Here is a 24,029-nt window from a genome sequence, read left to right as displayed (position 1 = left end):
AAAATACACTTGGTAAAGTCTATAAATCTTGTTTCAGTAATTAAATGCAAACAGAACACAGACTTCGTAACCCTTCTTGCTGATAGCCTTTCCTTGCAAGCGTGAATGGTCAAAAGCCGATGCCATAATAGGCAGAAATACTGCGTAGATAGCACGCTTAGAGTGTCCAGAAAAAATTAATGGGGGATGTCTATCTTCTTTCCATAAACCTTTTCGGAGTTTACCCTTCCTGCACGTTTCACAGTAATCTGCGGCATGGATTCACCACACTGTTTTTGTGAAGTGTGGCAAAACGTATGCACCACCATAAGAAAAAAATATGACAATTTATTTAAGTACAACAGGAAGCCACGAGAGGGGAAGATGGCAAGATCCGATCCACCAAAAAGGACTGGGCCTAAGAGTGCAGTCTTGAAAGGCTTGGCCCATGAATCAGGACGATTTGAAACCTATGATGAATGCAGAGAACAAAGGGGTCGATCAGGTGAACAGTAACTAATATCTGACCCTAACATGCAGGGCAAGATCTGTTTTGTTTACCTAATATTTGTTATGCCACCAAAAACCAACGTTACTAAAACACTCAGCTAGGAAACTCAACCTTGGAACCTGGACTGCTGGCGTCCACCGAGACCAAACTAAATATGATAACAGTGCCACTCTTTAGCAACAAGTCAAAACATGAAAGTTGCCTTGCATAGCTACTCCAAGATGGCCCTGCGAGATGACACCAGTGGCCCTTCCGAGAATCTACGGAACCAGTCAGTGCAGCAGTGTAGTTCACGGAGTGGCCACCGCGGGAGAAACAGTGGCATTGCGATTGCATTTAGTTTGATTCTCTCATATGGATTGAAGCCACTTTTTCAAAGGAGGCTCCTATAGCAGTTTTCCAACCGGGTGTACTAGTCACGTTGTCAAAAACTTAATTTCTTCCTAACAAAAGCCGGCATAAGTCCATTTTTTTCTAAAAAAAGTTAACCTCGAAGGCTTCAGGGGGGGGCCGTCCCCCCCCCCCCTTCCCCCCCCCCCCCCACACAGTTTCCCCTAAAATCTGCCAAGAAACTGAGGGAAAAGTGAGGACGAGAGCAGGTGTGGATGTCAGGACACCCGAGCTCTGGTTCGAATGATTAGTGGGTACACCTAAAGCTAGGTGCCTTTGTCTTTACTGCACTCGTCAAAGACGTTCGAATGCGAGAGCCCAAAGCTGGATACCGGCGTTCTGCATTCGAATGTGTTCGACAAGTGCAGCAGAAACAAAGGCTGCCTTTGTCTCCACTGCACTCGTCGAACGTATTGGGATGCAAATGCCAAAGGCCGCCCCCGGCGTTTGGCTCTCGCACTCGAACGTCTTTGACAAGTGCAGTGAAGACAAAAACACCTAGGTTTAGGTGCCTCTGCGTTCTGATGTCCCTGCACTCTCGTCTCCCCCTCTCCATCAATTTCTCGGCTCATAGAGTTCTGAAAGTTTAACACTGGCAGTGTGCGACAGTAGGCCAGCAGGATGGCATACTCTCCCCTACATGATACGGAATGAGCAGGATCCAAGACAGACAACTCCGGACGGAACGTCCGCAGTTTACAACTCTTTGGCGGCATGCGCTAACTAGCTATCATCATCGTCGTTTTTGACGTCACGGGTAGGGCACACTGGGACAGACTGCACAGATCTTGGAACCTTCGGCTCGACAGTCAGCGTTATGCGCTGTATCGCGCAGCAAAGCCCATTTCGCGCATTGTTTTTATTTGGTGAAGTTATACTTGAAACCGTGCCACGCGTAGTCATGCTAACAAACACTTTTGGCACTAAGGTGTCGAAATGCTGGGATGGTGATGTACTGTTCTCCACCCCAGTACAAAAAGATGGACGATTAAAATAGAATATCCAGCGCTTTACCCCACTACAACATCTAGCTAGCATGGCGAATAGGGTGTATTTATTTTATTATTATTCAGACAAAATAAAGCTGAGAAAGAAATGTCTCATTAAATTGAAAATAGGAAAGCGAAATTCGGGAATCTCTAACCTGTGTAGTAAACACTTCAGTGAAAGCGACTCCGTGTATCTTGGTGGTTCCGATGTGTTTTGTAAGTGCTGATTTCTTATTAGTCCCAAGTTGATTCATTTTTGGTCTTTTTAAACCAGTAAACAAACATTTCCTCAAAACAACTGGCATTGACGGTGGCTGGCTTCCAGAGTCGTCTCAATGAAATCCCTGCTTGTTCACTCGATCGATGTGAAGCATGCGAGACCCCCTCGCGACCGAAGCCTTAAATTTAGTAAGTCGGTGACAATTAGCATCCCAAAAAATTAGGTATACACCTGCTATGAATTCCTACCGTTTGTATGTTTAATTTTTCGGTCCCAATTGCGCATAATGTGTGATGCGCTTTTCAGCGAGCAATTTTACATTTGTAAACAATTCTTAGTAAAAATTGGATAGAACTAATTAATCGATCGCCTGAAATTGCCGCGATGTGACAAACTTCTTTGCCGCGTATTCGATGCGGGAGGAGCTAATCCGTCAGTTGCTGAAGAGCATTAGCTCGTCAGCAACTGCGGTGTCGGCGAAATAGCAGCGGGCGGTGTCGTCACGTGAAACGTCACATACCTTGGTAGTTGCCAACAGATGGGCTTGCAAAACGCTGTTTTCACCAACCAAAAAAAAAAAAGAATCTAGTTGCTATTGTTATTATTTTTTGACCGAATGTAAACAGCAATGGCCGCGCTGATGCTTGTTGGAAACGCATGTGCCCAACTTGCCGGACGAGTGTACTGCTCCACTTTTCGTAATTCTGGGTTCCAAACTGGCTCATGTGACGAAAAAATGTTGCAGATCACATAGGGTTATTATAATGTACGCTAGAGGTTCAAGTGGCGCTAGTGTGCCGACGCAAGTTGAAGCAGACAGCAACCAGTCGAAAATTGACTTCCGGTAATGCATTTCTATGGGGAAAAAAAAAAAATGGTGCAAAAACGGCTTCGCACGTGTATTTATGTGCACTGTCGGACACTCTCAGCGCGAACACGACGTCGGCGCTTTCTAGCATCGGGGATATACGTGCCAAACGAACGAAGGTATCTGGAAATTAAGGGAGACGGCCAAACATACTGTCGAACCCGGTTATATCACACCCGTATTTCGAATTATTGTTTATATGAAACAGTCCAAACATCCCCTAGAAAATTGCATTGTTTTTCTGTATCGAATGCCCATAACTCCCATGGAGGGGACACTCGATGTAGGGAACGAAGACGAAGGCGGTTCTTCGCTTCTCCCTATAGGTCGGATTGCGCCGGCCGGGAGCACATAGCTCGGGTTGCGGGGCTGGCAGACCGCCAAGCCAGCATACGCGCACCCGGGAATGCGCACGCGGGGATGCGCAGCGAAAAAGCAATTGTATAAAAATTAAAAAAAGCAACCAATAAAAACAAAAGAAGTGGAGGATGGCAAAAGCAAGGGGAAGGGCACCTGCGCGCGTGGGGAGGGCAGGGAGTGCCCGCTGTTGGAACGGTCGCGTGCGCTCATTTTCCCAAACACCGCTGTCACTGTGTGACTCCTTACCCCCCCAAAAAAAAAAAAAAAAGATTTTGTCAGGTGGAGTGTTTTGACAACAAGGGTTGAGCAATCACACTTTGAACGCCTTATGTTTGTTTACCCTTTCCTTTCCCCGTTATTGCTCCCGTTTCCGGCTTGAGCGGCGTCACCGTCAGGTCTCGACACCCCCCCCCCCCCCCGAGGTCACATGACCAGACCTGGGGGGGTCACGTAAACCTCAGTTTACCTTTTTTTATACTTTATTCGCTATCAATTTTACTAACCACTTCGTTCTGTTTTCTTTTTAAATCTAATAAAAGTTACTCGCTATCATCAAAACTGTATTGTGTTGTTATTTTATTTTATGACATGCTTTTTAGAGAGTGACAGCATCTAGCGACATGGTGTCCGCCCATCTTGACCTAAAACAAAGTTCTGTGTCACTCAGGGAATTTCACAAAAGTACTCAGGGGAAACCTGAAAAACTCAGGGAATTTGAAAATGCCAACTTGGTAGACACATTGAATAACTCTATGGCAGATCACTACCTCAAACTTTCGTTAATGCGGGACTGCTTTTTAAAAACTCTTTGCTGTTGAGAGGGTGCAAATGCATTGAACCCTATGGACGTTCGCTGGGGCCGCCAGATTTCTTCGTTGCCGCGAGAATTTCGTTTTTGAAAGGTTCAACTGTATTAGCAAAATACGAATCTAAATTAATTTATCCCACCCAAAATAAATTCCATGGCTCCTTATTAAACACTGTGATTTTATCCAAGCCTCGGGTAAAAACAGTTTAGCTTTCTCGGCTCCCGATTGGACGCGTCGCAGGTTTCTGCCGGGCAAGCTTTGTCAACTAACGTCCCAACTCTTTAGCCCCGCACACATGGTGAGAGATATCTCGCAGTGGCTGATGTTCGTTCTGAACCTTTCTTTATCCACCGGTGTATTTGGACGTCTGTACGGCAACAAAATGACTGAAAACTTGCAAATTAAGCACAGGTTGTGGATTGCTTGCTTTATAGAATAGCAGACACACAATTCAAGCTCGTGTCCGATTTTGTTGCTCGTGGGACGTCATTTTTTTAGCAGAAATTCACTTTTTCTGCAGTTCTACTGTCCCGCATGGTGGACAAACCAGTCATCTGCTCTTGTTCCCTGCCTAAGTGATGCATGACGGGAGTGCATTCAGGTACACACTTAATTCTCAGGGTGCAGCGAGTGCATGCACGTGTGGAGTGCCGGCGGCGAAACAAACTCACTTCATGTTGCGAGTGGCTGCGCATGGGCACGAGTGCAGCGAAACAAACTCGCTATTAGTTTTCACATGTGGTCATGCACTGAGCACGAGCATGTAGCTTCGTCTTGCATCTTGTTCGCATGCAGAAGTTGCTTCGACGGCGTAGCAGAAATTACACTAGCCTTGACAATAAAGAACAAAGAGGCTTACGCCGAGCCTAGACACTGGTGCAAAAGACGGCCGAGCCAGAAAACCTAAGCCAGGTCGCCACAAAATTATGTTTCGAAATGGCTGAATAGGCAAGACTGAACTGCCACCAAACATGTTCTGTTGTAGAACACAAAAGTACATCCCCTGACACGAGCGTCCAAAATATACTTACAATGGCTAGCGACGCCTCATAAAGGTCATGCAGTGACCCTCTGCTTGGCCGATTAAGCCACACGCAGTGCCGTGCAGAGTACAGGACGACGCCCGTGAGCCAGCCGGTGCGGTGACTCCGGGCCTGCCCGTAGTGTTCCGCTGCTACCTTGGACAAGGCGAAAGCGAGCTCATCGATGCCATGATCCCCGGGACCTGTGGTGTATAACTATTATGATTAAAAGTCTTACAGTCGCCGACCAATGTCACTTAGTCAAATGAAAATGAAAGAAGCGAGATGTCTTCTTCCACATTTTGCTGTTCTCTATTTTTGTTCCTTTTACATCTCTAGTTGTAAGATCAATGTTGACCAAGTTCTTTTTTGTTATCAACTTGTTCGCATTAAAATCTAAAATTTTACATCAGGGTAGAGTTGTAAAACCAAGAGGGGCTCCCAACACACGCATGCAGCCCCCCCACCCCACTTCATGGGGGTTGTCCTACGCAAGTATGTAGCTGCGCTGTAGAGAAGCATGATACACATGATCTACACGGACTTTTAGCTGCATTCTTCCATGAATCTAATGTCCGCCTGGCCGTATAACTTATAACTGTCATAACTTTCACTTTTTCTTTGAAATCTGTAAATGTTAAAAAAGAAAACCTGTATAACCATAGCTAAAAAAAATCTGACACTTGAATTGCTAAAAACAGTTTGGGGACTTCCAAGAGCGATTATTGCATAAAACAGCTTGTCAATGGTCAGAGCCTAGCAAAGCTCAACCAGCATGGCACTGCCAACAGCGCTGATGTCACTTGCATGACACATCCACATGCCGTGCCAATCATACATGGAACGCATGAAAGCATGGCGGGCAGTCCATGCAGCGTTGACTGTTGGTGGCTGCGGAAGCTCGGCGCAGACACAGAAGCACCAAAGGCGGAGGATGGCACATGTTTTCTGTTGCAGCAATGTCCTTTTGCTCGGCACACCACCAAAAAACATTTCGGATTGGCGTTCAACATTTCTAATGGTAATCGTCTTATCTGTATGTACTTGGCCGAAAGAACCGTGAGGACATTGAGAAAATCGTGTTCCGCAGTCAATTTACCTGCCCTTCGTAGTACACTATGTACTGGCGCGTGACGTTGCTCTGTGTTCCTAGTATTATATTTCTCTTTTTTAGATGGCTGCAAAAGACGAGGACAAAGACATTACAGCAGCACTGCCAATAGTTTCTCCATGTTGAGTGCTGAATTCCTGTGAAGCAGGATACGTTTCTCAAACCTTGCTGGCGCCATGGCCACAAAACGAACAAGTGATATCAATGCATGCCTTTTATATGGTCGGTGACAACTCAAGAAGGTAGGGGAAGAAAAAGGAAGGTGGGAGAGGACGAGATGGATGCAGCGCCGGCGAAGGGAGAGGGTTTGACCAGCATTGTGCCCGCTTCCTCCTCTCCCACCTTCTTTTCCCTGACCCTACCTCCTTAACCTACAACATAGTTCAAATCAAACTGCAAAATTTCTTCGAGGCTCGAGAGTGAAAGCAGCTTGTCAGGATGTATTTTGTGTGAATACCATTTAGCTGAAGTACATTGTTTTTGTGGACTCAAGGTACGTGGCTAAAAAGTCAATGCCAGATGCCAGGGATCTTTGTGAGAAAAAGAACACTTAAAAGATATCCTCGGCCGCAGTTGGCTCTTTGAGTCACATATTTGACGATAGGTATTGTTAACACATATTTATGTGAACACCAGGATGCTGTTTTGATGGTAACATACTAAATGGTGATAAAAAAAAAAAAAAAAAACAAAGCTGGGAGTAGAAGCACATTATCTACCTTTCCCTACCAAAGAACAATGAAACGATTAGTCACCTGCTCAGGACTTTGGTCGTCTGCTTAGTTGTGGGCGACGCCTCTGCGAGCATCAACGACAGCCCCCATTCTAGCGTGCAGAGAGCCATACAGTGCTTCTGTAAAGGATGCCTTCACCATCAGACTTTTAACAGAGCGGTCACTCCTTTTTTTTTCTGCGCACCGAACGAAAGGACGGTACAGTAGCAGACGACGCCAGCGTGCACGGCTGCTGGCGTCACTGCGTGTGCTCCAAGCTTCCGCGGGTGCTTGCGGTCCTCGCTGCATGGAGCACTGGCTACGCACTCGCGTGCTCCCTTCAAGATTGGACTGCTCAGTGCACCGCTAGGAAAAGCAGTACAAAACATACCGCGACGATGCATCAGGGGCATGCACTGGTCCCCTGAAGTGTGCTTCGAACCATGTGCAGTGCAGGGTGCAGCACAGCATCCGCGTGAGTCAGCCGCGGCAGTGATTCGGGGCTCGTAGTGTTCTGCGGCTGCCTTGAAAAAGTGAGGGCCAGCTCTTCGCACCTCCTCTGAAAAATGTTTTACAACAGAGAGGTCAGTTATCTCCCTGCCTCTCATTGCCTTTCTGCTGTCCTGTCCTTTGTTCGAGAGCAATCGCTGCTATATTGTGTCTCAGCACGATCACCTTAGTCATACAAAGGAACGTGCAGATAAAGATCATTATTATTAAAGCACGTTTTACCTTCACATTCAAACTTCGGGCCTCCTGCTTTCTCCTCGCGTGTGGCGGCAAGCGTCTGTTGAGGCTACCATGCTTCGAGACGATCCTCGCGTGGTTCAGACCTGCGTTAGATTTTTTTTTTTTTTTTTAATTACGCCCTGGCAGCTCGTTTAAGCGCCTCTCGGCGTGTTCCCGCGCAGACAGTGACAGGCGAAGCATCAGATTCTACGCTTGCTTCGTTGGGCCTTCCTGTCTCGTTGAAAAACTGGATCGAAGTCTGTGTCGATGGCATGCAATCATTGCTATAGCGACTTATTGAGCACTTGCGGTCATACGGAAGCTTCCAAAATTGTGAGCGCGCTCCTAAGCCTTTGCGGAGGGCTCTGCTAGCCGTCACGTCCGCATGTTCTACCGAACGATTTCGGGCGAGCGGTTGGTAAAGGCAGCTCAAGAAACAAGTCGACACGTTGAGCGCACGAAACCCAATTCAAATCCGCTTGGATGGCATCAGCATTCAGCACCGACCGACCATTCCCGCCATTTCTGGTAGCGCCTTTGTTCCCGGACGCACCGGACTAAATTATGTCAAACGACTCCAAACGGAACTGAAGCACTAAAGTGCGGTGAACACTCACCTTTATGAATACCTCCTGTTCTTGGTGTTCTTGGAGATGTACGAGAGGTATTTGGCGGCTCTGGCGGTTCGCGATCGACGCCGGCACTCATCCGGCGAAGCTGAGTGCATACATTGTTTTTGTTGTCAACGGCTGCCACTGCGCACGGTCAACCTCGTTCCACTCGAGAACTTGAGCTGCTTCAGCTGGTTATCGACGGTTAATACGTCGCCACCCAACACCTGAACGTAGAACGAAAACAAAAACATTGCCCCCGCGGCCGAGGGCGCCAAGGCGGAACAGAACGGAACCGTACCAGCCAAAATTAAAAAATCAAGCAAGGAAAAAAAAAAAAAAAAAAAAGTAAAAACAAACAAAAACAAGAAAAGTACCTTTTTATATATTTTCACTTTAAAACGTTATCTAAAAATCAACAAAATAACAAAACCGGAAGTGACGTCATTTTTTTTCAGCCAATCGGCGTTTCCAGTTTTACTGCCCCGAAACGCTTGTGTCGGAAGCACGTCGGAAGCGTGTGTCTCAAACTGTCGCGTGCGGCGATTCGGAGCGGCGTTCGGACTGTCGGATCGGACGTCCGATCGGACGAATCTGCCGTCCATGTGTCTCGCGCCCGTGGATGTACGGTCAAAAGAAATGGAAGGGCACGCCACTTTATTCTTCGAGTTTTGAATGTTTTTATCCACTCGTAAAGATGCACGACGGGGTCAATATCAGTAATATATAAGCTTCGAATCGTCGCTTGTTTTTACAGACCTGCGGCGGAACAGATGCTTGGGACTGAAATGTAGCGAAGTTAAACATCGTTCACCGATGAAGGAGAATACGTGTTAATAAAGGTACATACTATTCGTTACGACCCAAATAACCAAATTGTTCCGTGTTATTTTCAGGCGAAGATACTAAATGCACGTGCGTTTTCCCATAGAATGCACAGGAGCACCGCAAAAGTAGACTCGTTGCTGACTACTTCAATTTGAGTCACAAAAGCACAGAAGTCACACAAACATTAGCCTCAGCTGAACCCCTAGCGTACATTATAAGGTCTGTTTACCGCGTCCACAACATACACAAGAGTTTCGTTGGTTTCGTCCTCTTCTGTGTTTCTTTCGTTTATTCATGGTTGCTTCAGCCGCGATCCTGGTGGCGTTTCAACGGCTGTGCTCTATATCGCAGACGCCTGTTCTGCTGCAGGTCGCTCTCCAGTGTGGCAGTCCACGGAAGTTTAGACAGCTGGAAGTTGGAACGCTCAAGGGACGCTTTTATGACAGCGACACCTACGTTCGTTTGTGCTATTCGCAAAGAAGCCTGAGACTGACACAAATAAAAAAAAAACGGACATTTTTTCTCGAGTTGATTTGTGACAATAAGTACACATATAAAAGTAGAAGTAAATAAAGCGTGTAACGGTACTAAATGTAGATAATTAAAAGTTGTATGACAGGTGGCGTCTCCTACATATCCTCAATCCTCAATAATCTTCATCGCTGTTTCATCCCCAACCGCATCCAACGTTTCATCCATACGATCGCATCCCGCGTTGATCGCATCGACGCTAACAAACTCATCGCGCATCGGCGCATCAGTCAGGTTCGACAAGAGTTTCCCAGTGGGTTGAGCGGTTAATTGCCATAATCAGTGAGGGGTGACGGAAGAAAAAAGCATGGACGGCCTCTTTGGAAGTGACGAATCAAGAGGAGCGTCAAGCCCAGGTGATAGTGTTTTTCATTATAATGCAATTAAGTGCTTTCTTTTCTTCGGTGAATGTTACGAGTCTGAAGTTGGGTTGTGTGAGCATCTGACTCGATTTGAAGCTCCCCTGTAGTTTGCAACGGCTTCATTTCACGACGCTTCCAGGTCTCATTATGCCGTCCCGAAGTTGACGCGAAGTTCACTTCGTACGTGCCCCACGCGCGAACTGGACGTGATCGGCAGCTCGTCTATCGCGTCGGGCGTAGAACCAGATCCGAGGCTGTCGCTGGTGGTCGCTGACGTGTGTGGAGTGGAAGTTCGTCTGCTTCTTGCATAGGTGTTGCGATGATGTCAGAACGCCGAACTCTTATTGGTTTGAAGCAAATAGTGGGTAGACTTGGAGGCATCCAGCGTTGAGGACTGCCCACTATCCTCTCAAAGCCAATCAGGGCTCAGCGTCGTTCTGACGTCACCGCAACTCCTGCGCGAGAAGCAGACGACTTGCTCATCGGAATCCTCCGCGGCCGGGAGCAAGTGGTCTGCTTCTTGCGCAGGAGTTACGGTGACGTCAGAAAGACGCCAACCTCTGATTGGCTCTGATTGAAAGGAGACTGGGTATACCTCAAGGCAGCTTGCTATGAGGTCTACCCACTATCCTTCATTTGGAACTAGTCGGAGCTCGGCGTCTTTCTGACGTCAACACAACCCCTGCAAAAGCAGACAAACTTGCGCTTCGCATAGACTGACGGTGCGCCGAGGGAGCTGTGGTTGATGCTGAGCGTGAAACGGTCGCTTCGGCCGTCGGCACGCTGGAAGCCCTTTTTGGAAGCTTAGCTAATCGAAATGGTCGGCGAACTAGGCTGTTAAACGGACCACACTTCACACGATTGGCCCTCGCTTCGCTCGGGGAAACTTCATTATAATCTCAGGTCCGAACTTGCACCAAGCCCAACGGCTCACAGCATGCCGGTGGCCGAAGCAACTGTTTCTCTTTCAGCGGAACCTCACATCTTGCTGCTGCAAACGTGATGCCAGCTAACAAAGTGCAAACCTCTTCCGTGGTGGGCAACGTTGACGTTGGCATTGTCCTTGTTCCAGGCTCCCGCAGCTTGTCGCCTGCATCAAGCGACCGGTCGCAGACGCCCGCGACGCCGCAGCACACGGACGGCGAGCGAAGCGACCACTCGGACAACGAGGAGCACGTGGCTGAGGACGATGGCAACGACGATCGCTCTGAGAAGAGCTATCAGTCGTCGCCAGCACGGAGCGTGGCCAGCGGAGCGAGCAGCCGGGCCCGCAGCGGAGGCGGCTCCGGCGATGAGTCGGGCGATGACCGACAGCAGCGGGACTCCGACGACGAGAACGGCGGGGCCCAGTCGGCCGATGACCGGCAGGGAGATAATGACGACGGCGGTGACAATGCACAGGCGTCTGACAACGAATCCCGGCACTTTGACGACCAGTCAGGTGACGAGGAAGACGGTGGCACGGCCCGGACGCCCGCGCGGTCAGAGCGGCGGAGCGACGGGTCCGACAATGACGGCTCCGGCAGCGAGGTCCACCGGTCCGACGAAGAGGACAACCGGTCGGAGGACGGCCGCGAGAGTGGGGCCGAACGGTCCGACGCAGAGGCGTCGGGGGACGAGGAGGCCGTAGCCAGTCCCGACGAGCGCTCCGTGCACTCTGCGCACTCCGCACGCTCTGCGGACGGGGCCGACGACCGCAGGGAAGGCTCGCCAGGTGACTTGCATGACTCGCATTTGTCTCGTTTCGTTCGACATTCTAGTGGTTTCTCCTCTAAATATGTCCCTTCTGTTCCGCTAATTTTGCATTGTGGAAGTGAAATTTTGCAGTGAAATAGTGCAAAATGATGTTACTTTGTAGCCACATATACGAGGGGCGTACCATTTTGATTTACAATAAATGTTTTTGATGCAGATAGCAGTTGTCATGTCCACCTGTCGAATGCCCTCGTACCACTGTGTGGCAGCCTTTTCATGCCCTGCTGGAACCACTTCTTTGGAGTGATAACCAAACCTATGTGCAACCAAACGTATGACTCTTCGTACGACATGTCAGAGAGGCAGCCAAACTCGATCAGGCGCCGGTAAATCACTGCAAAAACGGTTAGAGTACAGGCGAGCTCGTGGATGTTTACCATGTTGCAACTTAACCTGAGACTGGGGTGTGAAATTGAAACTTAAACATAGAAGAAACAAAAGAAGAGAATGTCTCAAGAGACATTCTCTTTCTTGTTTTCTGTCTCTTCTGCATCTAAGTTTCTATTTCATACCCCAGTCTCGTGTTTAGTGGCAACAATCGCTGCATTTGTGTGCAGCGATTGTCGTGATTGGTCAGCATCTGATCAGGTTTGGCCATTTTTTTTGCACATGGACAACCCATGCACAACCAGCAGGTGCCTGGTTGTGCATGGGTATGGCCTCATTGGGCCCCCAGTGGTTATCACCTGTTTTTGGGTGCAATGAAGAAACTCCCACAAGGACGCCGTTTTGCTCACATTAGTAAGCTGGAAGCAGGTGTGGGTTGGAAGCATTCCCAAAAAGGTGGACCCAGCAGGACATAGAGAGGCTATCACACAGCTGGTACAAGCGCATTTGGCTACATGGGGGGTGGCTGTCGAGGAGGCGGACATACGTGCAGTCCTACAAGTGACTGATATCTACAGCAAAACAAAAATAAATTGTAAATCAGTACGGTACTCCGCTCGTACATGGGTTGCACCTACATCGCACGATGACGTCGAATACCAACAACCACCATGCTGGTGGTTGAGTCGATGGCCATTTACTGTGAGAGCCATCGTAAACTGCGCCGCGTTTGGCTGGAGCAATCGAGGAACAAGAAAGACGGTGGTTTTTAACATATTCCCCGGCAATCACTTCATCGACATGCCCAGCGACAGAGTAGCTATCGAGAAAGTGAAGCTCAAAAGAGCTGACATTGATGATGCAGCTGCACATTGCCGAATTTGTGAGACGCATTTTGTTAGCGGTGAGCAACGTCACTTTTCAAGCGTGTTTACGTTTGTTCGAGCCTTTGCACCGGCTTTGCTCGTTCGTAAGGTGGACGCCCTTTGCCTTTCGCTTCGTCACGCTGTTATTTTAACAACCCTACATTTGCCAGTGAATGCAACACGGTGACTCTTTTGTTGTTTACCAGCGATTCGCAAAGTCGAAACAACTTCACTACTTAGAACTTTCAATCACGGTTCCTAAAGCCGCTCATCAAATAATTGCGAGATTCCAGAATTTTATAAGCCTTGAACCGCATAATGAAATTTGTTTTGCTGACAGAACAGCCCTTTGCGACAAAGTCTTTCGTCAGTGGCATATTGATACTTCCTGCTTATAGAACTATTGTACCGACGCCGGAAAATTCTTCACGTACTGGATCAAAGTTATTGGTAGAAGCCTCTCACATGGTTTTAAATTCACACTAGAGCACTGCACAGCAGTGTTGCGGAATGGGCACCCCCATTCCAATTCCATTCTGGGGAATTAGAGTTTGCGATAATTCAATTCCTTTCAATTCCTAGGAATGGGGACACTGGGCCCATTCCCACTCCTGGAATGGCTGAATCGTTCCATTCCATTCCTCTAACTCCTAAACGTAAAAGTTAGTACTTGACAGCTACATTGTGTTGCCGGCATAAGCACCGTAAAGTTGACATTATCAAACACATAGACAATTGCAATAAAATGCAAAATGCCTCAAAAAAGCACCGATTTTACTAAGCGGAGCGCTGGAGGCACAAACTGTTTGTTTACATTGTATGCAAACGTCGAGAAAGGCTCTTGATATCTCGAAGCTTGTTTAATACGTCGGTCTTTCGACCACGTGGCTCGCAACAAACAGCAAAACTTAAATCCACTAATTGTTTTGGCAAAATTTTTTGCATTTGTCTTCTAGGACGTACGCGGCGAGCGTGTTTGTTTGATAAGACCATAAAAATGTCCAGTTCTTGCGTGGCGCAGAAATAAGCTAGATTACTGTATTCTTCAAGTACCTGCACAGCTATACGGCTAGTACGCTGCTGGAGGCGACTCCATCTACAGTGGCAAGAACAGATCCTCTGACAAAGTGCAACTTCTACGGCACAGCACGAGAGACTGTATATACCATGTCACGAAACTTTCTTTCTGCAGGTCTAGTCAGTTCGGTCACGCAAAAAGAGCGGTGGCGACAATCTACTTCACCTTACGATGGACCGCAACAGACAGCAAGAGAGCCATCGAAACCAATCCAGTGCCTTCTGTTCTTAGTGTCGCATGACCCTGGGGCGCAACAACGCGCCGTGCGTGTAGTCCCCCTCACGGTGCTGGATTGCCTGGGGTGACTCGTAGCATCCGCAGCGGTCCATCACAAGGTGAAACACAGTGTGCAGAGACTAAATAAAGTCAAAGGAAATGAGCGGGAATCCGCTAGCTTGCTTCTAACCCTAACCCACTTGAATGTAAAACATATAACACAGAAAAGAAGCATCGGTACAAAGACCAAGTAAAAGGCGGACCTGCACGTAAAAAGGCAGTATAAAAAGACAAACGTCGGAGCGAAGTGCAAGAGGAAAAAATGAAAAGCAAACCCAGATTTCGCATTTCAAAGGAGTGCGCGCAGATGAACATGGAAGGCAACAGGCCGCCTACTAAACAACACTCCTCGAACTATAAGAAAACAATAACTGACCACCTTTCGGCGGCGCGCGAGTCAGCGAGTTATCAGGGCTCTGTGAGGTATGAGTCGTCCCCCGCTCCCACATCTCAGTCTGTGCGTGCGTGTATCCTCCATGCCTTCGTTTCTTTTGCTTAGTGCTTGGTTTCTTTTTTCGCTCGCTCTCATGTAACGCCAGTAAAGCCTGTCGCCTGCGCGAAAAGCGCCACCGCCAGTCCCAACCCCAACCCCCTCCCCCTCCCTCCCCCTCTGCTCTTTGCTTTGACGCTTCTTTTTGTATTGCATTTTTTGCGTATAAGTCTGTTAGAGCTCGAAGCGGGCTAGCTGTTTTCCGCCCGCTCATTTTATTTCTGAGAAACTGGCTCGCTGACTGGCTCAAGTTCACTAGACGTAAACACTAAAAAAAAAAAGAAGAACCGGGCCTATTCCATTCCCATTCCATTCCGGGCAAAAGGCATCTAATTCCATTCCCATTCCATTCCCCTCAACGTTTCCGCCATCCCATTCCCATTCCATTCCGGGGTCGCAAAAATTCGGAATGATTCCAAAATCATTCCATTTCCGGAGTGGCAACTCCGCAGCACTGCTGCACAGCCCGAGCCAGGCTCAGGCTTGAACAAAAAAACTTTCTCAGGGCCGGGCCTGGGCAGTTGTGTGCCACAAATTCTAAATTGTTGATAACAAAAAGTGTGCTTGTCGATCTTTTAGGTTCAATGAAAACAAACACGCGAAGTGCAAGGTCATTATGGCGCCATTAAAAAAAAAGAAATACATCTTGCACTTGGAAAGCTTCTGAGTGAATAAAAGAAAACGTGTGGACTCCACCAGCATAGTGAGAGAGTTTTTAGACTAAAGCCCACAAACTGTTTCGGGCTCATGTTTATAAACTGTCGGGCTCGGGCCGGGCCTAGCGATTCCGGCCTGTGCAGTGCTCTAATTCATACAGCAGAAACTAGGTACCTTGGTTAAAAATCTGGTACTTGTCTGCACACGTTTGTGTCGCTAGTGGCGTCTTATGCCAAGAGCTGAGCGCGGTGTAAGATACTCCTTAGGTGGGGCCAAACAGCACGGCAAACACTGTGATGCGATCAACCAGATAAAGTCCTATTGGCACGTGCTTAAAGGGGCACTGACACATCAAAATCATATTTTTTTTTATTATACGAAACGATTGAAAACGATGCCGGGACATTGCCCTCAAAATTTGAAATTTCGGAATTCAGTATTTGTGAAGTAAAAAAACAATTTCCAAATGCCGAATTCGAAGTTCCCGCGCGATCAGCGCCGGTGCCTTGACGTCAAAAATTGCGGAGACCTGAGAGTCCCCTTTCTTTCACCACTCCCTGCTGTTGCCATGGCGACCCAAAGCGAGGAGGAAAGGAGCGGGCGGCGGCGTTCCGGCGGACCGGTTTTGAGTGGTGTCGCCTGTTTTCCGTTGGAGGATACAAATCCAGGAGACGGCACCACAACGAACTCCCGATTTTTGGTATTTCAAAAAGAAGGACCGTACTGCGTTCACAATTGCGTTAAAAAACATGTTTTAGGATTGCCGTAATTAAATGTTATAGAGATGTTGCCTACAAAGCTTCTAAATTTCATGATTCTTGACGTCACCGATCAAAAGAAGCGAGGAGGCGAGAGGCGGGAAAATCAAACGCCAAAAATAAAAAGGTGCGCGCGCGCGGGAAAATTTTTTTTCGCGATGCGGTATTTTTTTGCGTGTTTATGACTGCAACTTGCATCGTTTTAGACAATAAAAATAAATACGACCTTTGGGGTGTCAGTGCCCCTTTAAGTAGCCTGTGCTGACAGCACCTTCGTCAATCATGTGCTACTGGGGAAAAAATAAAAAAAAATAGAAAAGTGTAAAAGTGTATTATTGCCGGGCACCCTAATGCACGCGCTTTCCGCTCAGCACGTTTGCTTTTAGCTTGACGAATGCTGGCTTAGACAGTGCACTAGACACGTTTCTACTTCAACGCATTCATAAAGCTGTTGTTGCCGCCTTTGAGGTTTGAAACTAGGGTCAATGACGAAGATGTGTTTAATTAACACGCTGTCTCTGTTCGCCCGAATTTGGTCGCAAGAGGAATGAAGGGAAGGTCAAGTGGCAGAGCAGTTGCTACGTTCTATTTACAAAATACAAACACAAACAAATGGCAAGTCACCAGGTTAATTACGAGCAAATAAATACAAAAATAACTTCAACTATGCACTGTAATGACAGGCAAAGAGGCGTCCCTCAGTCCCTCACGTCAAATGCCCCTGAGAGTTTGTTGGGTGGACGAACCTCGAAGAGGTGCAGCTCACCGTAGTCACCTCGAATCCTGGGCTTGTGAAGTAAAAAGAGTTGCCGTTGCAGCTTGACAAGAGCCAGGCAGGTAAATGGCTTTAGCTCCTTGTGGAGCCCCTCCTCCGACCAAGTCTCAGGTCTCGCTGGCCATCCTCTCCTCTTTTTCTTCTATCCTCCAGCTCTCTCTTCTGCAGTCCACTTCTTTCTTCTCATCATGGCATGGGGCCGCAGAACCTTGAAATTACCCCCCAAACACGAGAATTTCATTAGTTTAAATTCTTTCACTGAGTTTGCTTCTATGCGAAACAGTTATGTTGTCATGGGCCACGCAACAGAAATGCCATTTTCCACAACTCACTTCACATCACACTTTTCTTGAAGACTTCACTACTTCCGTAAGACTGTGCACCGGCGTTCGATATAGACGAAAAAAAAACATCCATTGAGCAAAACAAAAATATCAAAGCACACGCAACGATAAGCATTTTTAAAGCTGTTAATGTTTCTCAATATTTTGCCTATTCCAGAACTGTTGTATTTGATTCAGCAACATCAACCCGTTTCATTATTTTCCTAAAATTCAAAGCCAAGAAAAAATTGTGCTGTTGGCAGTACGCACTACACTATACTTCACAAATCCAGACTGCCAGCTTCTCCTTACATAACCTTCCAGGTCTCACAAATCCCAAACTGTTAGTCACACTCAAAAAGAGAACCTTACTCCACATAAAAAAAAAAAATATTTTGAACTTCGCTAAAGAACTAACTCACTAATATACACTAATTCTACACCAAACGGAAGACACTTCACATAGGTACACACAGATTCGAATTTATCGAAAATTGCTTCGTGTGCTTCAACTTTCTTTCCAACTGTCTTCGCATAACACATATTAGCAGTCCGAAAGTTTGACAAACAAGAACAACACTAAGTTTTACAATGCCAGAGCAAAAAGTCACGAACATACGAAAATGGAAACAAAATTATTTTCCGAGTAATTGGCACAACCAGTTACGAGAGAACCCAGTCTTAAGATGAGATATGCGATTCACAGATTACTCATGTAACCTCCAAGTTTTGGCCGTTTGGCTTCCCAGCTTACTGGTGGGCTGTGGCTCTCAACCAAACCTTTTTGCAAAAGTTTTGCAAAAAAAAAAAAAAATTCAATTTTTGTTTTTGTTTGGGGGGGGGGGGGGGGTGGTGCAAACTTTTTTTATTACCCCTTCTCCTTTTCCACCACCCCGGAAGGAAATCCTGCATATGCCGCTGTGTGCAACCTATGTATAACTATGGACCACGAAGACTTGAGTTAGAGGGTAGTCAGCGTCATCACGTGGCAGCGTACATAGTGGAAGGTCTCTCGGGAGTACTCCTTCTCATTCACTCGGCAAAGTCGCTTACTCTCACTTGCTTCTGTTTCTCGTAAATGGCCCAATTTTTTCCATTGTAGCATGGCATCACAAGCTTGCCAATTGGTCCCAGGAGTTTCCTCTCCTCTGTCTCTGCTGTTCCTTTCTCGGAAAACGCCCTGCCTCCCAGAACCTTTTGCTTTTGATCTTTTATTCCCTTCTCTCAAAAGTTGAGTGCTCACTGATAAGCCCTGCATCACTGCAGAACTTCTGACACTGTGCAGCTTGCAAGTCTCGAAATTACATGCAGATTCAGTTAAGTGGAATTTGTACTATTTGTGAACTGGCAAGCCTGACAGTTTCCTTTGTGACTACCATGCTCGAGATCCTCCAGTAACCGGCACATTTCTGGAAAGGGTGTCTTGTCTGTCTTCCTGGGAGCATGCGCTACAGAGGGCAATATTTTTTGCTAGCATTCAACCAGCTAGCTTGTTTTCTTAAATATGTGCTTGCAACCAAATCCTGCACCCATTGCTCTTGTTGAGGTGAAACAATGTACAGTCGGGGTTGAGCCTCCTCGGTGGCTTCGAGGCAAAGCACCAGCCCATAGATTCCCAGGTGGAGGGTTCGAATCCTGGTCGAGGTGCCCGCAATCTGACGGAGACTCATTGCGTAGAAGGAGACAGGTAACCGAGCTTTCGGTTGGACGTCAAAAGATCTCCAGGTGGTTGAAATTAATCCTCGGTCCTTTGCTGGGGCGTGCCTAATGCCCGTTGTTGGTTTGGCACATAAAACGTCAAATTTAGTCTTTGGTTGGGCCAGCCTTTTTTCAGATTTTATGCTCATCTCAAAACGGGTAAAAATAAGCTCACCCGTTTTCCTAGGACAACTGCAAAAAATGTGCTTAAGTTGTTTAAGTCTATTTCAGTTCTCGGGTCTAAAAGCTAACCGACTTCCAGAAAAGCTGCATCCGTGACGCCATTGCTTGTAGTAATAGATTCGTGTTGCTTCTATCTGTTTTCATATTTTTATTATTTCGTCGGTTGTGATTTAGCAACAGCAGTGTCACACTTTGCCGGAAGCAGAGTGAACCAGCATGTGGGCAAGTGGACATTCTGTCACCATGCACCTAGGCAGTGCTTTCATGAGGACATCCCCGAACCTTTACTCAGAGCTGGCCGGTATTTGGCGACAGCAGTTGAACCTGAATCATGCTAAGCATCCAAGGCAGGGAAGGTTTTTTCTTCCCCCGGGGTTCTGTTTGATCTGCCAAGACGTCGCTCATTCTTTCTGCCCTCATCATAGTTGGCATCCACGTTTTTTCCCCGTTTGTTTGAGCGTTGAGCGAGGCTGGCCCAAAACCCCGCGCAGGATCTGGTTCGGAGTCCGAGGGCCAGGCATCCGAGGGCCAGGCATCCGAGGGCCAGGCATCCGAGGGCCAGGCTTCTGAGGGCCAGGCTTCTGAGGGCCAGGCCTCTGAGGGCCAGGCGTCCCGCAAGAGGAGCAGGTCCGAAGGCAGCGAGGCCCCGTCCGAAGGTGAGTTTTCTTCCCTCGGGGCCACTTGCGCCACTAAGCACCGACGGGGTGAGAGCAGCATCTCTTTCAAAAGGCCTAGCGTGCACTTGCTGCCTTTCTTTGTGCTTTGGCTACACGTGCATGCTCGTCACTCACGGAATGCGTTATCGGAGTTCGTGCGGGAGGCGGGACGACTGAAACTGCTCCCCGGAGTTCTGTTGGCGACCATAGTGCTGCCGCACGTGACCCCAAGGGGGCAGTGTAATGCAACCGTCTAAGTTGCGCACCTTGTTGACGGAGCGAATCGTTGGGGTGGTCAACACGCTAAGTTCCGGCTGGACGCTAGACATCGGAAGAATGGACGTTTCGAAATCTGAACCCAACGTCGCGGACGACCCGCAAGCTGTTGGAAAGGAACGGTCTCGATTGGTCGAAGCAAATTGGACGTTTTGCACATTTTTCGAGTAACCTGGAGTGTGTATGTGATATTAAAAATGGTTTTCATGTCGTATATTGTTCAAGAAGCGAGTAGGATGGGTTTTTTTTTTTCCAATTCTGCGTGGATCCACACAGAATTGGTGGTGCTCAAGTTTGCTTTGCTCTGCTTACTTTGGAAGCGTATAGACCGACGCGAACCTCCACGTCAGACCGCAACGTTGCCGACGGCTCGATGCACGCGCAGATGCCTCCTCTCGCAAAGCTGGTTTCTGCGCATGCGCAGTGCCCACAGCTTGCGTAAGCAAACACGCTCTTGTTTGTAAACAGAAAGCAGGTACGTGCAGTGGCTCTAGGCACTGCACATTGAGGTGTCATCTCCCCGATTATGACTGGTGGTTCGAATGATGACACCGTCTATTTACGGACCCCCATGGATTATTGAGTCCCCGTGAGAGAGGCCTTTCTTGGACAACTGTTGTACATTTGTAACGTACCAGGGATCTGCTTTCCATGAACCGTTGTCTCCATTTAAGTGATCGATGCAACTGTCACAATATTGCAACATATGCCCTCAAGCACCATAGATGCCTCGCTCTCTATGTTGGCAGCATAGCATACTTTGTGCCAGAATCTACTTTTGCCAGCAGACAGCCTTACTGAACACATAGTCTGCCAATTTTCAGCCGTTATGTCGGTGAAACAAAAGACGAGACGTTGTTTCCAAATTCTTTCTAAAGTGTCTGTTGTCCTAGCTAACTTTCTGAGCTCCACACACGTAAATTTGTAGCTCCCTCGCAAAGGAAATTGCTGCGCTCTTTTTGTCGTGACATTTGGCATTTGGTGACGTGCGTGTCACATGTTGAGCGACTTCGAAAAAAACCTCCCGTTAGCTCGTAAATGAATTTCAATGGAATGTGAGTTATACTGGGGCGATCCTCGAGCTCTCCCTAATCTCGGCTCAAAATAGAGGAACTTTGCGGGCCTACTAGGCGCATCTCTGACAAAGATGTCCGCACGTGCACTACGCTGTAAAGGACAGACTGTAATGATGTGCAGCGAATTCAATGTTCATCTTTGCTCGAAAGAGCGCCTTTTTTCACAATTTTCATTAGCCACAAAGCTCGAGCCTAGATGCTCTCGGCGCTTTGCTAGTTTGCTTTTAGCGAATAAAGAGCAAACTCTCGTTCATAAATTGCGGACCTTTCTTGTACATTTATTTCAGAGTGAAAATAAATGTTATGCAGGTGGTATAAAAATGTTTGTTACAATCTGGCCTGTCGTCGAATTTGCGAAATACCCCGTTGTACGAAATGGCGTTCTCGTCATAATTGCCTATATTTTTCTTGGGAGACTTTAATCAGCACTTTACGGAAAAAAAACTGGGGGACAATCATGCGGCAAATTTTTCCGCCAAATATAGCGGGGAAACTGAATTAATGCATAGGTCACGTGACGTCAACTTATCTGCCGAATTTAGCAGGGAAACTGAATTGGTGTTTAGGTCATGTGACGTCAAGTTTTCCTCTAAATTTAGCGGGGAACCTGATTTCGTCTGGAGATCCTGTGACGTAAGGTCACGTCACATCAATTTTCCCGCCAAATTTAGCGGGGAAACTGAATTGGTGCATAGGTCACGTAACGTCATTGTTTGTGCTGGATTTAGAGGGGAAACTGAATTGATGCCTTGGTCACGTGACATATATTTTTTCCGCTAAATTTAGCTGGAAACATGAATTTGTCTGCAGGTCCCGTACGTAAGGTGACGTGACATCAATTTTCCCACCAAATTTAGCGGGGAAACTGAATTGGTGCATAGGTCATGTGACGTCAATCTTTTCGCTAAATTTAGCGGGGAACCTGAATTTGTCTGTAGGTCCCGTGACGGAAAGTCATGTGACATCAACTTTCTTGCCAAATTTAGCGGGGAAACTGAATTGGTGACTAGGTCACGCAACGTCAATTTTCCCGCCAAATTTAGCGGGGAAACTGAATTATTGCATAGGTCACGTGACGTCAATCTTTCCTCTAAATTTAGCGGGGAACCTTAATTTGTCTGTAGGTCCCGTGCAATCAATTTTCCCACCAAATTTAGCGGGGAAACTGAATTATTGCATAGGTCACGTGACATCAATCTTTCCTCTAAATTTAGCGGGGAACCTGAATTTGTCTGTAGGTCCCGTGCAATCAATTTTCCCACCAAATTTAGCGGGGAAACTGAATTATTGCATAGGTCACGTGATGTCAATCTTTCCTCTAAATTTAGCGGGGAACCTGAATTTGTCTGTAGGTCTCGTGCAATCAATTTTCCCGCCAAATTTAGCGGGGAAACTGAATTCTTGCATAGGTCACGTGACGTCAATCTTTCCTCTAAATTTAGCGGGGAACCTGAATTTGTCTGTAGGTCCCGTGCAATCAATTTTTCCACCAAATTTAGCGGGGAAACTGAATTATTGCATAGGTCACGTGACGTCAATCTTTCCTCTAAATTTAGCGGGGAACCTGAATTTGTCTGTAGGTCTCGTGCAATCAATTTTCCCACCAAATTTAGCGGGGAAACTGAATTATTGCATAGGTCACGTGACGTCAATCTTTCCTCTAAATTTAGCGGGGAACCTGAATTTGTCTGTAGGTCCCGTGCAATCAATTCTCCCGCCAAATTTAGCGGGGAAACTGAATTATTGCATAGGTCACGTGACGTCAATCTTTCCTCTAAATTTAGCGGGGAACCTGAATTTGTCTGTAGGTCCCGTGCAATCAATTTTCCCACCAAATTTAGCGGGGAAACTGAATTATTGCATAGGTCACGTGACGTCAATCTTTCCTCTAAATTTAGCGGGGAACCTGAATTTGTCTGTAGGTCCCGTGCAATCAATTTTCCCACCAAATTTAGCGAGGAAACTGAATTATTGCATAGGTCACGTGACGTCAATCTTTCCTCTAAATTTAGCGGGGAACCTGAATTTGTCTGTAGGTCCCGTGCAATCAATTTTCCCGCCAAATTTAGTGGGGAAACTGAATTATTGCATAGGCCACGTGACGTCAATCTTTCCTCTAAATTTACCGGGGAACCTGAATTTGTCTGTAGGTCCCGTGCAATCAATTTTCCCGCCAAATTTAGCAGGGAAACTGAATTATTGCATAGGTCACGTGACGTCAATCTTTCCTCTAAATTTAGCGGAGAACCTGAATTTGTCTGTAGGTCCCGTGCAATCAATTTTCCCACCAAATTTAACGGAGAAACTGAATGGTGCAGGGTCACGTGAAGTAAATTTTTAGGTCACATGACATTTTTCTGCTGAATTTAGCGTGGAACATGAATTCGTCTGTAGTTCCCGTGACGTCAGGGCACATGACGTTAAATTTTCCGCCATATTTAGCAGGGAAACTGAACTGGTGGATAGGTGTTGTGGCCTAAATTTGTTCTGCTAAATTTAGCGGGGAAAGTGATCTGGTGCATAGGTTTTTCTGCCAAATTTAGCGAGGAAACTTTTTGTTTACACTCATGCCGTCGCGAAACCGGGGGAGACGGGCCTGTAACAGCTACCGCTGTAAAACCATTTTTACACGGTAGCTGTTTGGTGCCTCAGCCTCTTCCGGAGCTGAGGCAGCAAAAACAGCGTGCTGCTTAGTGCACGACTCCTCGCATCACCTTTGCCGACGAAGCAGTGGCGTGTTCATCGAGGATTTTTTGGGGGGTCGGAGGGCAACCATTTTGCAGCACAAACTTTGGCGACATG

The 24,029-nt window shown here is 47.2% G+C and overlaps 2 protein-coding genes across 7 annotated transcripts in view; one reads left to right on the top strand and one right to left on the bottom strand.

The window, feature by feature from the left end:
* Positions 1-143: 143 nt before the first annotated feature.
* Positions 144-8,612, bottom strand: LOC121836299. Of its 6 annotated transcripts, XR_006077868.1 has the most exons (6): positions 8,319-8,603; positions 7,705-7,805; positions 7,364-7,531; positions 7,015-7,112; positions 5,158-5,351; positions 146-449 (listed from the first exon to the last, which is right to left on the bottom strand). XR_006077868.1 is itself a non-coding variant. In XM_042291164.1 (5 exons), the coding sequence occupies exons 1-5, from the start codon at positions 8,407-8,409 to the stop codon at positions 177-179; spliced, it is 834 nt and encodes a 277-aa protein (XP_042147098.1). In that variant the 5' UTR covers positions 8,410-8,605; the 3' UTR covers positions 148-176. The 6 variants fall into 6 exon arrangements, 3 of the variants coding, with proteins under 3 accessions (XP_042147100.1, XP_042147099.1, XP_042147098.1); XR_006077865.1 differs by having other exon boundaries at positions 145-449; positions 7,015-7,531; positions 8,319-8,612; XM_042291164.1 differs by lacking the exon at positions 7,015-7,112 and having other exon boundaries at positions 148-449; positions 7,364-7,538; positions 8,319-8,605.
* A 1,187-nt stretch (positions 8,613-9,799) lies between these two features.
* LOC8031823 (RNA polymerase-associated protein LEO1) overlaps positions 9,800-24,029 on the top strand; it is a 36,291-nt gene continuing 22,061 nt past the window's right edge. The window contains exons 1-3 of the mRNA XM_029969838.4: positions 9,800-10,027; positions 11,106-11,747; positions 19,711-19,875. Coding sequence (XP_029825698.1) covers positions 9,979-10,027; positions 11,106-11,747; positions 19,711-19,875 — 856 coding nt within the window. The 5' untranslated portion in view covers positions 9,800-9,978. The remainder of the gene's footprint in view (positions 10,028-11,105; positions 11,748-19,710; positions 19,876-24,029) is intronic.

This window comes from Ixodes scapularis, unplaced genomic scaffold (genome assembly GCF_016920785.2).
Source record: "Ixodes scapularis isolate PalLabHiFi unplaced genomic scaffold, ASM1692078v2 PGA_scaffold0__279_contigs__length_252992795, whole genome shotgun sequence".
In the NCBI taxonomy this organism is placed as follows: Eukaryota; Metazoa; Arthropoda; class Arachnida; order Ixodida; family Ixodidae; genus Ixodes; species Ixodes scapularis.
The sequence above is the reverse complement of the archived record's forward strand: the minus strand, read 5'-3'. Positions and strand labels throughout refer to the sequence as shown.

Excerpts from the sequence above, each read along its gene's own strand:
- LOC121836299 (XM_042291164.1), bottom strand. The coding sequence starts at position 8,409 with ATGAGTGCCGGCGTCGATCGCGAACCGCCAGAGCCGCCAAATACCTCT. Across the intron at positions 7,539-7,704 it reads CCCGAAGTTTGAATGTGAAG|TTTTCAGAGGAGGTGCGAAG; the intron begins GTAAAACGTGCT and ends GTTGTAAAACAT. Across the intron at positions 5,352-7,363 it reads GCCCCTGATGCATCGTCGCG|GTCCCGGGGATCATGGCATC; the intron begins GTATGTTTTGTA and ends TATACACCACAG.